Below are 15,832 nucleotides of genomic sequence, written 5' to 3' on the forward strand. Positions count from 1 at the left end.
AAAAAAAAAAGAAAAGAAAAAGATATATAAATAAATTCAGGGGCTCGAACCCGTGTCCACTGTGCCTGTGGCAGATGCGTATCCATTGCACCACAGAGCTGTATTACTTTAACAGGCTTAAACTGTAATATAATGCTATTCAAGATGCATGTATATAAATATACGCTCTACGGACAGTAGATAAACAGTCAAACAAATCACACTTTTACGGCATTTGTTTCATTAACTGAATATTTATCATATAGCAGGTGTTGGCTGACATTTGTGCTCCACATATATTTCAGTTTTGGGCGAGGTAAAATGATTTTGGGACAAAAAGCGAGCGATATACACGTTTGTAAAAAGAAAAAGAAAGTAATATTATATTAAAATTCTTTACTCTTTAAAGACGTGTATACCGTCCGATTTTGTCCCGTAGTCATTTATCCCGGACAAAACTGAACTAAATGTGGAGCACAATGTCAGCCAACACCTGCTATATGATAAATATTCAGTTAATGAAACAAATGCCGTAAAAATGTATTTTTTGGACTGTATATCGTGTGTAGAGCGTATATTTATATACATGCATGTTGAATAGCATTATATTATAGTTTAAGCCTGTTGAAGTTACACAGCTCTGTGGCGCAATGGATACTGCATCTGCCACAGGCGCAGTGGACACGGGTTCGAGCCCCTGAATTTATTTACATTTCTTTTTCTTTTCTTTTTTGTTATTATTTTACAATATCCTTCATCATATTATATTCGTCGTTCTATTAATTTTTGCCAATGTCCGTCCCTTCTTTTTTCTGTATGTCTACCTATATTTTACTTTCTATACTTACTATAAGTTTCTTTGAAAGCGCTTTAATAAATTTCAGTCATAAAATGTAATTTAAGCCTACTCCTGCCGACTATGATTATATTTACACGATATACGTTGTAAATACCACATACGCTTTTTGATGCAAACGATGAAAATGATTAAAGTTTTGTTTTTTTTCTTCTAAAAATTAGCTTTTTTTTAATTTTAAGTATTTTTTCCCAAAATCACTCTTTTAAAAGACTTCAATCAATTCCTGTCAACAAATATCATGTATTTCTGGTGATTAAATCACTACTCTTTCAAAATAAAACGTCATTTTACGCAAAATACGTAGTTGGCATAGGCTAATAATGTTCAGAACGCACTGTAAAATACATGATATTGCGTATAAAACGTGACCGTATCCCTAAATCACATGAGGAAAATGCAATAATGTTTATATAAGTGAAAAGATAAATAGTTTCTCCGTTTTCATGTAAAATTTGATGAAAATCCAAGCTATGGTTGAGGAGATATGGGCCAAAACACACATTTTAAAATTAGATTTTTTGTACCTTAGAGACAATGCTGGCCATAAGTGTTGGGACGGTTTGATAGGGTAATGTAAATAAGCCCCCACTCCCCGATCAATGTTGAATTCGACTTTTTTGGTCACACGAGCCTTGTGGCACCCAACATTGATTGGTGGGGAAGGGGAGGGTTAGTGTTAGGAAAGTGTTTAGGCTTGACACCAAAGAAACCTCCACTTTATCACGTTAATAATAACGGAAATAAGGTCATACTATAGTGTACGTTTTCCATAAGTGTCCCAACACATTTTGGCCATGGTTGTAGACCTAGATGCTAGGATCATTCATGGTTGACCTAAAAAAATTCAATGCATTTTGAAATCATTAATAGAGTATGACATGAATACAAATTATCAATTTTCATATTAAAATACAAAACATCTTGAATTTTTTTTTTTTTTTTTTTTGAAATTTGAGTATAATCCCACCCCGCAATTGTGAAAAATGTTCACATAAAAAACGGGTAGGACTTTATATACTCGGACCAATACGGCAATATAATTTTTCAATATGTAAACATTTTACTACAAATATGTGACCCTGCTAGAGATTAAAGAAAAAGCCATTCTACATAAATGATGTTGTACTCAGACACTTGCAAGTAAATGTAGACAATTCAAAAATATCAGGAAGCTTAGTTATAGCTAATTGTTAAATTCTTCTGTGTTCCGGGTACGCGCCGGTAAACGACCGCCATTCTACTTGCCGATGACCAATGGGTCAATCGTCTTGCTGTCATGACCATTGATCAGCCAATCAGCATGATTATGGATTGCTTATGTGTTCATGCTCGTATACGCTCAACACACAGCACACACCACAGAAAAATTAAAAATTGTACTTAACTGTGCTGAAAAGGTAACTGATCAAGATTGAGTTGAAAATTGAAACTTTGGTTTCTTAATTTCTGATTGCAGTGCTGATGTGTTTGCCATTTTTTTCTTTTCCTCTGTTTTTTTAATGTTTTTTTCTACATTTAACATTTGTGTTGTCGAAGATTAGGTTAGATACTACTACAGTACATTGGGCTATCAAGTTACAGTTGAAATCCATAAACCCCCTATGGAAGGCATGTCCTTAATCTTGGACATGAGGAGTGTGAATTTCAAATTGGGATACCTGAATTGGTCATTCCATTTTACACCCCTGTGTGTGGGAGATTAAAGTCTTGATGCACGATTTCCGTCAAATTTTAATTTTGTTATTCTTTATTCAAAATGTTGAAATAATATTAGGTATAATTGACGGGAAGGGTTGCTGTCCATTTTAAGTTGAACTAGTGAAAGAAACACCACTGGTTATTTTGGCCATTTAAATGCAGTTCTATGGGAGGACATCTTATCATAATTTTTAAATCATGAGAATATGTCGAACTTTGATCTGTTGTCATACAAAGATAACAAATTTGGCCGATTCCGTTTAGGTACAAGTTGGGACATGTGTAAACATTACAAATATGCAAAAAAATCAGGTTTGAAAAAAATTAACCAATTTTGTATTATAAGATCGTACATTATGGCTTTAAAGCCATGTCTTCGATAGGGGGTTTATGGATTTTCATGATTGACAGTTTATTTGAGATTTTGCTTGTTTGTTTTCATATACAGGTTGAGGCTTTGATAGCTAGAGCAGATGCAGAACATAGTGGCAATGCTAAACAACCAAAACTACCACTTATAAGACTAAGGGTATGTATATGGCGAAGTTATGTAATAATCGGATTTAACTACTATAGCAATAGGTAAAAACAATTGTTGAATATACCACGCTGCACTGGTACGTTCACACGGTACCTCTGCATTGAACCATGTCATGCTGAAACTCACACCTGTAAGATTAGTATCTTTCAAAAGACTGGTATTGTATTCAATCTACGATTGCAGACATCCACAGGTGATGAGTTCAACCTGCTTGTAGTGCAGTGCAATATATTCAAAATTGTTTTCACCTATATTGCTATGGTAGTTAATCATTACGTAACTTTGCCAGCGTAGTTTTATATGTACAGATACATTGAACACATAAGTATATTAGCCTAATTCTTAACCAAGTTGGAATACTTGAAAAACTGCCCCAAATTGGCAGGCTGCTGAAGAACTGGGCTGAAAACTATAATTTACTTAAAAGGGCATTTCGTGATCCACAGCCTCCTCCCCCCACTTTTCTCAAAAAAAAAGTTAAGATTTTTATATCACTGGAAACTTCTGGCTACATAATGTTTATGTACAAAATATTTTTGCAGATTAATTCGTTTAGCCAAGATATCGTGAAATTTGTATTTCGTTCTGGTGCACCAGAACGAAATTACAACGTATATGGAGCAGTGTAATATACATAATCATGCATAACTCGCAAACGCAATATCAGAATCAACTGAAATTTTTGGAATATGCTTTTTTCGTGGATATGTACTGAAAAATGTCGTAAAAAGAGGATGCTAGGATCACAAAATACTCCTTTAAGTGTTGTATGGTGCTCAGTTGAGGGGTTCTATTTGAAATCCACACACCCCCTATGGAATTAACACATGATGAATGGGTGACTCCAAATGAAATCTAAACCCCCTGTGTGGGAGATTAAGGTTGTGTCTTCGGTAGGGGTGTATGGATTTCAACTGGAATAGTCCATTTGCCCGGCAAGTTGAGTCATCGGCCCGAAAGAATTTGAGAAAAATAAACTGAGAATAATAAGAATAATTTGGGTGTTTGTGACTCATTTGGCCATTTTGGGGGCAAAATTAACAAATTGTCCTGTGGCTGGACATTCTTAAGGTTATTAATTATTTTAAACTGTTGTGATTTGGTAGTTCACAGCATCTTACAAATGGTAGCGAGCTTTGGCAAAAACTGTATTGCTCAATTCATAGCGAGCGTGTAGAAGAATTAGAATATCACAGATATACTTTTATAGGTGCTGCGGTTCTTGAGTTACGTTGTAAAGAGGGCTAAAACAACAACACTTTTGTAAAACGTACATAACTCATTAACAACAATAAATTAAGCAAGTTTGCAAAGTATACGATTTGTAGAATGAACTTTTGCAAAACATCAAGGTGTTAATTTTCAATAATATATTGATCCAGATAATGGAAATCAATTTTTAGGTTGCTTCGACCAACAATACCTCGTCTACCCTTAAAGGGAACATTATGTTTTATTTTCACTATTTTTCATGGTTCATTCTAATGACCATCCACAGGGGTATATGTACATGTAGGAGACCATTTTGGATGATAACATACTTCTGGAATGGGCTGTTCCAGTTGAAATCAATCCAAACACCCCCTATGGTCAACATAATCTTTATCTTCCACCATTAGCGCCAATCCGGCTTGAATCGACCTGAATTGTCAAAAAGTGGTTGAAAAGAACAAACCCTACTACAACGAGGAGGTAAATTTGTCTCTAATAAACAGCCCTTACATGTACGTAAAAATTAGGTAAACCAGGTAAAAACTAAGCGTCCACCCAAAATGACTTTGTAAAGTGCCCTGGGTGCTTATTGCAATGAATATGGTACATTGTACGATCATATAGGTGTATAGAAATAAAAAAATACCTGTGTCCAAAATCTCATGTCCTTTGGATGGTCACCAGCTTATTTAGGTCAAAGTTCAGAATGATTAAAATGTTAAAGTTGCTTCATATAACTCAAACTCTTCCCCTCATCATACAGAACAAACAAGAAATGCTTTCTCTCCATATCCAGGTTGATTATAGCGGTGGATTTGACACATTCAATGCAAATCTATGTGTACCCCATGGTGGCTTTCATGATCGAGAGAATTGGATATTTTGCCTATCTAGTTGTTTTTAACACCGGATTCCGTTTCTCTCCATACACAGGTTGATTATAGCGGTGGATTTGACACATTTAATGCAAATCGCTTTGGACAGAAATTTGTCAACAGAGTAGCCAATCCCAAAGATATTATTCTATTTCAGAGAAAAAAAGTACAGGCACAAAAGAAAGGTAGGTTGGATTTATGATATGGATAGCAGTGGCGTACCGTGGCCGCCCCTACCCCGGGGGGCTGAAGAAAATCCAATTTTGCCGCCCCCTTCCCCAACAGCCTGAAAAGGTTGACCTAATTTTTTTCCGGTGGCTTGAAAAAGTGAAGAGCAAAAAAAAAAAAGAAGGATTTTAGGCGCTAGCGCTGTAAAAGCAACACATTTTGATGTATAGTACCATTTTTTACATTTTTTCCGCCATTTTTTTTGTACTATTTCTTTTTTCCGCCCTTCGCTTTTTGCCGCCCTTCTTCTTCCGCCGCCTTCGTTTTGGCCACCCCTGCTTTTACCCGGGGGACTGGCACCCCAAAGCCCCCAAAAAAATATGCGCATGGATAGTCATCACACATGATGATCGCAATAGTGCACCAGGGTTGCCAAATCCGCTAGCCCAATTGGGTGACTTTTGAAGATATGTGACACGATCAAGGAAAATGAGTCGGATGTCGCTAATATTGATTTTGAGATATTGGCAAAGAAAGTGTTAAAATTCTTTTGTTTTTTATCGTTTTCAGTGACTGATAAATTGACATAACTTCACAAAGAAAAGTCATATCAACATTTTCATATCAGTTTCTGAAAGCTCTGAATGTCCTCTTTAGAAACATATGTAAAACTCATTTTCGACCAGGGTCGACATGTGACTCATTCCCCTTGATCATGTCACATATTCCCAGCTGCTTTTGAAAATATCCTGTTCCATAGAAACATTTAGGTGACTTTTCAATATTGGCTCCTTCGACTTCCGGTAGTTTCCTGGCCCATAGAAACCAATGGTTAAGAGAAAAATTGGGTGAATTTTCGATTATTTGACTGCGATTTATAACAAGATATAGACCAGACAGGTCAACTATATCACTCTTTAATGTGGGTCTATTTTTCGGCTGATTATGAGCTGATCAGAGTATAGCTGTTTGTATCTTTCGAGCTTCTTTGTTTGAGTGATTCAAAGGCGTTCGCATGTGACCCTTACCATACGCTATCATTACAACACATTTTATGCAGAACAAGCACTATTTTGCCCTCTAAGAGTGACACACAAACTTAGTCTTTGAGATTCAATGATATTAATTATACGAAAAATATCCCTCTATTAATCTTTTTAAGCGTTAACCCCTCACGTACACACATTATGATGTCAAGCATGTACATAGGACCCTGCCCATGTTGGACAGTTGGCAGTATGCTTAATTTATAAAAGGAAATCTGCAAAACAATACTTCAAGGCAAAGGCAAAACACCAACATGGAATGGGATGTTACATTTAAAATTCATACAGCCCATACCCCTATAGAAGGCATGACCTTATAATCTCCCACACTCCCTGTGTGGGGGATTAAGGTCATCTCTTCTATAGAGGGTGTATGGATTTCAACTAGAATAGCCCAACAGAAATTCATACACCCAACACCCCCTATGGAAGACATGACCTTAATCTCCCACACATGGAGTGTTAATTTCAAATGGAGTCACCCATTCAGGTAAAACCATTTGAAATTCACACAGGTGGTTTACACAGGTTAATAGTGCAAAAGGAAGGCCGATTTATCTGGTGCTGGTCAGAGAAAAGGAATAGCAGAAAATCGTGAAAAATTACATACTTTTACAAGACAAAAAGCAACTTTTCCGGCATTGTTGACATGGTGCCTTCGCGAAAGAAAGTTTCCTACTATATAAAGAGCTAACTTTTGAGATGGTTTGTATGTTTGAAGGTGCAAAAGGCGCCCAGTTATACCTCTGCGTTCAACAAATCATCATCACGACACTTGTAAACAAACCGTGCTCGAGTTTGATTGACAGATGACGTCAGACGCGATAAAATCTTTTTATCTCTGTCTTTCATTATATCATATCTGATTTACAGACAAGGAGTCTGCTGAAGAGATGGCCAATTTCTTCCGTCCAGATGCTTTGGATGCAGGCAGAGTAGAAGACTTGGTCAAGACATATTTTACTAATACAGATGAGGTAATTTTAAACAATATAAAAGTAAATACAGACATTGTATGATATATCCTAAGTATTTTTCATAGATTTATTGATTTCATATTCTGTGAAAAACAAAATAAAATGTGTAAGAATTAAATCTCTTGAAAAAAAAATCATTCATTATTTGCTTGAAAATGTCAGTTTTTCTTGATTTCTCAAATTGAAAGCTGAAGTCAGTATAATGGCTTCCCAAGGTGAAATTAAAATATCAATGGAGCAATTAATTGCCAATTGTTTTATTATATCTGATGCACTCGAAAAGTTTATGCAGGATAATTACTTCGCAGAAATGCATTCATCAAGATATGGACTTGACCATGGTAAGAGCTAAATACAATAACTCTACGGTCTCGTGCGATTATCTTGACTAATGCACTCTGCTCAGTAGTATCCTTAACATCTCAAACACTTTGTTTAGCCTAACATGTATCCTTTATCAGTTAAACTGCATCAAGTGCCTGTTCTACCTTTCAACCGCTTTGCGATATTATTATTATAAGTGTGTCAAATCATGCAAAGTACCGTATTCGCCCGAGTATAGTCCCATGTTCGAGTATAGTCCCACCCCCCATTTTTCCAGAATTTTTTTTTTTTTTTTTAAGTTTTTGTTTTCGGTTTTGGAGTGTCCCTGGACCTAGACCTAGATGCTAGGATCATTCATGAATAAACAAAAAAAAAAAATCAAGATGTTTTGTATTTTTAATATGAAAATTGATAATTTGTATTCATGTCATACTCTATTAATGATTTCAAAATGCATTCAATTCATTTTTTTAGGTCAACCATGAATGATCCTAGCATCTAGGTCTAGGTCCAGGGACACTCCAAAACCGAATAAAAAACTTTAAAAAAAAAACCATTTTTTTTTTTTAATTGAGTATAATCCCACCCCCAATTGTGAAAAATTTTCACCTAAAAAACGGGTGGGACTATACTCGGACCAATATGGTACTTTTCATAAGCGATTTTCTTTTCTTTCAAGAAAAATCAGTTATCATTGCTATCAGAGAAAGGTCTGGGTCAGGCTGTGCAAGAGTTTGTTGACAAGGCTGAGAAAGATGCTATCAAAGAACTCATCACTCATCAGCTAGCAAGAACACAGAAGGTGCTCAGAGACAGGAAAGCTACTGATGACAATATTGTAAAAGAGGTAAATATGCTCAGTGGCGTAATTTAGAAAGAATACATCAAGAAAGAGGTAGGAGCAAAATTTTTGTCTGATCTGTCCTGGGAAGGTGTGGGGTTGACAAAGAAGATTCCAGACCTGCCAACTGTCCCTCATTTTGAGGGACTGTCCCTCATTTGGGGTTTACCAAAGTGAAAATGAGGGACAGGCATGGATACCTGTCACCATGCTGTTCGCTCTCTCATACTGTCCCGACTTGATTATGGCAATGCAATCCTTTATGGTATCACTCAAGGTGAAAGAAATAGACTGCAGAAGCTGCAAAATCGTGCTGTGCGTTTGATTTTCTCTGTCCCTCGCTCAACTGGTACCTCCAACCTTCTCATTCAATTGCATTGGCTCCCAATCCAGGACCGAATTCTTTTTAAACTTCTGCTTTATGTTTTCAAGTGCTCTCAGGGCCGTGCCCCCAATTATCTTTGTGAGCTTCTTTCAGCCTATGCTCCCGGAAGATAATTGATATCTTCTTCCGATAAGACTCTGCTTAGTCAGCCTAGGGCACATAGAGGATCTGGTTTAAATACCTTCTCTGTCTCTGGCCCGAGGGAATGGAACAAAATCCCTAAAGCCATCAGGGAGTCTCCATCAATTCCAGTTTTCAGGAAGAAACTGAAAACTCACCTTTTCAGTTAGCTTCTTTTCTTGTTCCGCTATGTTTTTTTTTTTTCCCCATCCTTTCTCTCCTTGTTCAGCACTTTGATAAATTTTAAAGGCGCTTTATAAATACCTTTACATGTATGTATGTATGTATGACAGTCCTGTTCAGAAAATTTCAGTGATGGCAAATTTAAATGTAAGAACAGCAGAAAATGATGAAAATGTCTCTTTAAAATTTGCTATAGCATTCTCTTTAGTCTATTCTATTGTGATAAATTTAGACCTGCAAAACCTTCTCTGAAGCCTGAAAGTATTGCACACCTTAAGTCTTTGAATTTGTCGGTACCTGGTTTGTGTACATGTGCAAGGTTTTGGTCTCAATGTCCCTCATTCTGACTTCGGTAGGTTGGCAGGTCTGAGATTCTAGAAAGATAAAGAAGCTAAGACTGTCAAGGAACTAATCAATCATCAACTAGCAAGAACACAGAAGGTGCTGAAAGACATGAAAGCTACTGATGATGTGGACAGTATTGTGGAACACATTTAAATGTAAATCCAAACAAAGAATACATGAAAGACAGACCAGGGGAAGAGGAATAATATCCAGGGTCAGAGTTTTGTTTCACAGTGCGAGAATCGATCTTGATTCTTGCAGAATAAATATGCGAGAATCATTTGATTCTCGCAAATCAACTTCTGTATAAATTACAAACATTTGCGGAATCAAATTTGATTCATGCAAATCTGTTTACGAGAATCTTTGCGAGAATCGATTCTCTGATTCACGCCAAAAATCTGACCCTTATATCTGTCTGGGGGAGGGGAGGAGAGGGGATTGATAAAGAAAGCTGTCAAAGAACTCATCACTCATCAGCTAGCAAGAACATAGAAGGTGCTGAGAGACAGGAAAGCTACTGATGACAATATCATAAAAGAGGTAAATATGGGTTGTTATACTTTATGATGAAAGTCTGTGGGAAAGCTGGTGTAAGGAAATGGGCTATTCCAGTTGAAAATCATGCATCCCCTGACATGACCTTATATCCCATCCAGGTAATCCCATTTGAAATTCACACTCCCTGTGTGAAAGAATACTTGATAAAATACCTGGAAAGAGGTACTATGATCATATCATTGAGAGAGGAGGGCTTGCAAGAGAAAAATACCAAAGAAATCATCAGGTGCTGATACATATCAGTTGATAAAACTAATAAGTCAGCAAACTTTGTTTCATGTGTAGTTGTGGATGTAAATTATAGGGAATGACGTGTTTTTCAACTTCGTTCAGTCAATGAATGCAACCATCAATCATTTTGCTTTTCTAACAGGTTCAGATGTACAAAGCTCAGAGAAATCAAGTGAGTGAGGAACAGGAGAAACAAGAAGTGCAAGAGGTAAGAAAAAAACAACCCGCAGTGATTTATAGTGCGCTACGCACAGGCACAATGACTAGACATTGATCCACAAGCCTCAGTACACTTTACAGGTTGTCGCTGACCACTACGGCCTCATATCATTCCATAATCCATTAAACAACAATTCAGGGACTTTGCTGCTTCAAGAGCGCACACCCTAGACATTCCACAAGTAACCATCAGAACCAGGATCATCTCCCCGAGTTTGTATGGGTTACAACAAGAATTAGCAGTAAGTTCCTTGTTTCAAGCTAACTCAACTTTTCCGCAAGAACAAACTAGACACTGCCTGGGTTCGAACCCACAACCTCTCGCACCATAGTCGAATGCCTTATCGATTGAGCTAACTGCTAAGAACACTCAGCTGACAAAATTTGTGGCAACCAGGTTGCAAATTATTATGCTCTATTGCAGTAACAATTGATACTCTCTAATTAGAGGTTAAAGCCATATTATAACATTTGCTGAGGAGAACGCCTTCAATATTTTATCAAAATTCTGTTTTTACATGATTATATTGTACTTTAAACTAACTTTAATTAAGACAAAAAATCAAAAAATCAAGACTATAGGTGTTGTAGTTTTGTCAAAATCCGAGATTTTGAATAAAACACAGGAACAGTAGTTTTATTATTACGATGGAAATATTAGTCAAACACATACATGATGTTAATAACACAGTGGCGTGTGGGACGGATATACAGATTATACACATCAAAGGATAGTACCGTAATTCTATGGAAATGTTATAATATGGCTTTAATGACTGCGCATCAGTTATTTTGAGGGTATTGTTAAAAATGTAAACATTTTACTTAATATCCTCATTTGCGCAATCCTCCAACTAGCTCATCAAAATACAATGGCCTCCATTTGTCTAGTTATTTGTATATGATGTCTATGGTGCACATATGATTAGTGATGGACGATCAGAGCCTAGATTTCGTCTTGGTTTGCGGGAATTAAAATCCATCATAGTCACTGCACTTACTGTATGATACAATGAGAGAAGTTGATTTTCGCAACCGAATCTTGCAAGAATCATTAGGAGAATCGATTCTGTGATTCTCGTCGAAATCTAGGCCCTGGGTGATACTCACTGGTATTAGTGGTATAGAGTATCAACTATCCCCCGACGCTACATAAGATGTTCTTGTACTCACACAATGTGTTTGAATGATATAATAGGTCTTGGAAAAGGTCAAAGAACAAAGGCAAACACGGGGAGAAACTGCTGCCTTCAGCGATGAAGAAATGAACTCTGCAGGAGACTCTGACAGTGAAGCAGGTGCTACTTCAACATCAACCAGAGGCAGGGGCAGAGGGAGGGGGAGAGGTGGAGGGGCAACTACCGCAAGAGGAAGGGGATCAAGAGGAGGTCGTGGGTCAAGAGGAGGTCGTGGGTCAAGAGGAGGTCAAAGTTCATCTCAAGCAACCAGCTCAGGACGAACCAAGCAGTCTGTTCTTGATTTTAGTAAAAATGGATCTGTTTCAGGTAGGCAGATGTGTGATCTTCAATTCTTGGATACAGCCACATCAAGGCTATTCCAGTTGAAATCCGTACATCTCGTATGGAAAATATGACCTTAAGCTGCCACACAGGGAGTGTGGTTTTCAAATGGGATTACCTGAATTATGAGTGGTTCCAATTGAAATCTACACCCCTGTGTGGGAGATTAAGAGCATGTCTTCCACAGGGGTGTATGGATGTCTACTGGAATTGCCCATTATTACATTAACAGATGTGGGCCGGGGGTGAGTGCATTTGTTTGTACACACATGAGAAATCCTTTGGTATAACTGCAAACAAACAGGAACTGTGACCAAAAAAACATCCATGTATGGTTATTCTAGACCCAAAACACAGCATAATTTATAAGACCACATTGTAGCTACATGTATTGACCGCATTTGCCAGTGTTGTGTCGGAATCGCGCTTGGATGGTGAAAACTTAACCATGTCCATGGTAAGGTGAAAAAACTAAAAAGTATGTCCACGGTTGGGTAGTAAAAACCCAGGAGGGTGGATCATGCTTTTTGTGATGGGGGTTACACTAGTAATCCAAATGTCTGATGCAGAGTGTCTGAATAAGGTATCCAAGATGAATAGGGTACGTATTAACAGTTCTGGATCTGGATGCTGTACTAGCTCCGATTAAGCAGGACTAGCCTACATCACATCAGAGGTTAATGACCTATAATGACCTAATTGTTGGAGTGACTGGGTTTGCAGGCCTAGAAATCCATGGAAGTGCGGGCGAATCCATTTGGATTCTCACAAGAGAACATTGCCAGAATTCTTGATTCGCTTAAATCTACCTCCGGCTCCCACTGCACAATGATTGAAAATTATAATGCCCTCATACAGTCTGAATTAGTCATCCAAGATGGCGGGTTTGGTGAACTAAAGATCGGCAAGCAACCGATGGCTGTTTTTGCTGTTAAAATGCCCTCTCAAATCAGTATTATTGTACAAATTATTAATGATTTAAGTAAATTATACCATAATTAGCCATTTTGGGTTCAGTTGCTTAAAAAGTGAAGTATAGATAGTCAAACTTAGTATATATTTTTATCTTTCTGTATACTGCCAATGCATTACGCGAATCCGTATGGATTCGCCCCGTCGATGTTTTAGGAGAATCTTTGCGCGAATCGATTCACAGATTCGCGTCGGATTTCTGAGCCTGGTTTGATGGGTATGTATGTATGTATCTGGGTGTAAGAGATAGTATGTGTGTGGGTTTGTGCTTGGGGCATGGGGCTTACACTAGTAACTCCAAATGTCTGATGTAGAGTATTCATCTTGAATTCTTTATTCAGACACTTTGCTCTTAGTCAGATATTAACAGAGTTACTAGTGTTAATTTATACAGTTGTGTAAGTTCATGCATGCAGGTAATAAACAAGAAGTAGAAAGATGAAAACATTGAACAGCACTCACCAGGATATTTTCCCAGATAATTTCAGAACCAACTGGTTCCTTATTTTCCCAGATAATTTCAGAACCGATTCCTTCTTTAGTAGGTACATGTAATAGTGTGTGAGATGCTGAGATCAGTGTTTCTAGTAAATCTTCTACTAGAGTTGCCAGTTAGTTTCACTGATTTCAGCAATACTGATAGTTTGTATCCTGTGAGTTTTAGTTTGTCTTTGTGTGTAGGATGGTAAGTGTGTTTATTATATAAACCCAGCACTTCCAAAATCCAATATAAAACTACATTTGCCTTCTGAGGACCAAACACTCCAATACAAGGAACCAATTTTGTCTTCAATATTTAGAACAAGGGAGGCTATCAATCTCTCTTTTTAAAAAGGTTTAATAGAATTGCATTCTGCTCCCCTCCCTCCCCTGACTACAAATTTTAAACACATTTCATATGAGTAGATATTAACATCCCACGATAGTAAGACTAATTCGACTAATATAGTTACTTGTTTGTGATTATTTTGTAGCAAATAAGAAGCCAGCATCCAAGTCAAAGATTGTGTATGAGGTAAGCATATGAGGGGAGAATAATTAAAATTAAAATTATTACTGTAAAGCTCACAAAAAACTAAACGTGGACAGTCGGTATGGATATTGTATTCTAATTATATACTATTGTCCCTTTTCAAATGTATGGGACCCAATCAATGAGGTAGAATCAAAGAGTATTGACTCTGCCATGTTTATGTGTCACTCATGTAAGCCGCTTAATGTACCTCATGGGACCCAATCAATGAGGTCTAATCAAAGAGTACCAACTCGGCCATGGTTTGATGTGATGGGTATCATTGTGTCCAATTGCAAAGAAAGATCAACTATCATTATGTTATCTACATTGGGTTATTCCAGTTGACCTCCACCCACCTCTATGGAAAACATGACCTTAATCTCAAACAGAGGGGGTGAAGATTTCAAAAGGTGTTACCCATTCAGGTAACCCCATTTGAAATTCACACTCCCTATCTGGTAGATTAAGGTCATGTCTTCCATAGGGGTGTATGGATTTCAACTGGAATAGCCCAATGGCTTGGTTTAATTTCTTACTTTTCAACAGTAGTGTAAACTAAAGAGATATAGATTACAGATTATATATTCGCAAACAGCCAAAGTCCCTGTGCTTTGTACGCATATTTATGAGGGTCAATTCTGAGTGTCTAACAATCACACCAGTGTTACATACCTTCGCGTATATCCAATAGAGCATTTATGCTAAAGACCATAAAAATATGTGGTATGTGCATAGCAAATTTGTCTGTTGCATTTCATGTAATGATCAACCCTCATTAACACGTGACACTAGGACTGTATCTCTCAGGTAATGAGTGAAACATACAAATTGAGGGTGTAGTGCAAGATTGTCTTGTCTCCAATAGCTGCCCTATAGACATTTGACAATTCCTGCATTCTATATTGTGTACATAATGATATGACTCCTGGCAGCTATTGAAGATAGGACAATCTTTGCACACAACCCTTGATATTGAGGTGTTAAAGCAAGAATGCCCTGTCTGCAATAGCTGCTCTATAGGCATTTGACAATTCCTGCATTCTGTATTGTATGCATAATGATATGACTCCTGACAGCTATTGAAGATAGGACAATCTTTGCACACAACCCTTGATATTGAGGTGTTAGAGCAAAAATGTGTAATAGCTGCCTTATAGCGATGTGTCAATGTCTGCATTCTATATTGTATGCACCTGACACCTGGCAGCTATTGTAGATGGGGCAATCTTTGCACATTGATATTGAGGTGTTAGAGCAAGAATGTCCTATCTGCAATAGCTGCCCTATAGGCATTTGACCATTTCTGCATTCTATATTGTATTCACCTGACACCTGGCAGCTATTGCAATAGGGCAATCTTTGCACAAAACCCTTGATATTGAGGTGTTAAAGCAAGAATGTCTTATCTGCAATAGCTGCTCTATAGGCATTTGACAATTCCTGCATTCTGTATTGTACACATCTAAAAATGACACCTGGCAGCTATTACAGATTAGCCTTTGCACTAACCCCTGGAAATGATCTGACAGACGACAATCCATTAAGTGTTACCATAGTAATGTGACATTTTTCCCCTCCAGGATTCCGATTCAGATGGTAGTGGTGACTGGGCGCCCTCTAGCACAAAGAAAAAACCACTGAATAGCAAGTAAGTATTTACGCTTCCATGCAATTCATCTTATGGCTTTCCGTTTTTTTTTTCAAGGGCTTATATTTTTGTCAACCTCATCCCCTTTGTTTCACCACGAGTTTGGTAAAGAC

General features: G+C 37.4%; 1 protein-coding gene across 1 annotated transcript in view; it reads left to right on the forward strand.

The window, feature by feature from the left end:
* Window positions 1–15,832, forward strand: part of LOC140165037 (double-strand break repair protein MRE11-like) — a 76,493-nt gene that overhangs the window by 26,111 nt on the left and 34,550 nt on the right. Inside the window, exons 10-17 of the mRNA XM_072188450.1 lie at window positions 2,985–3,065; window positions 5,223–5,349; window positions 7,252–7,355; window positions 8,359–8,526; window positions 10,488–10,553; window positions 11,763–12,069; window positions 14,031–14,071; window positions 15,652–15,719. Coding sequence (XP_072044551.1) covers window positions 2,985–3,065; window positions 5,223–5,349; window positions 7,252–7,355; window positions 8,359–8,526; window positions 10,488–10,553; window positions 11,763–12,069; window positions 14,031–14,071; window positions 15,652–15,719 — 962 coding nt within the window. The remainder of the gene's footprint in view (window positions 1–2,984; window positions 3,066–5,222; window positions 5,350–7,251; window positions 7,356–8,358; window positions 8,527–10,487; window positions 10,554–11,762; window positions 12,070–14,030; window positions 14,072–15,651; window positions 15,720–15,832) is intronic.

This window comes from Amphiura filiformis, chromosome 11, assembly GCF_039555335.1.
Source record: "Amphiura filiformis chromosome 11, Afil_fr2py, whole genome shotgun sequence".
In the NCBI taxonomy this organism is placed as follows: domain Eukaryota; kingdom Metazoa; phylum Echinodermata; class Ophiuroidea; order Amphilepidida; family Amphiuridae; genus Amphiura; species Amphiura filiformis.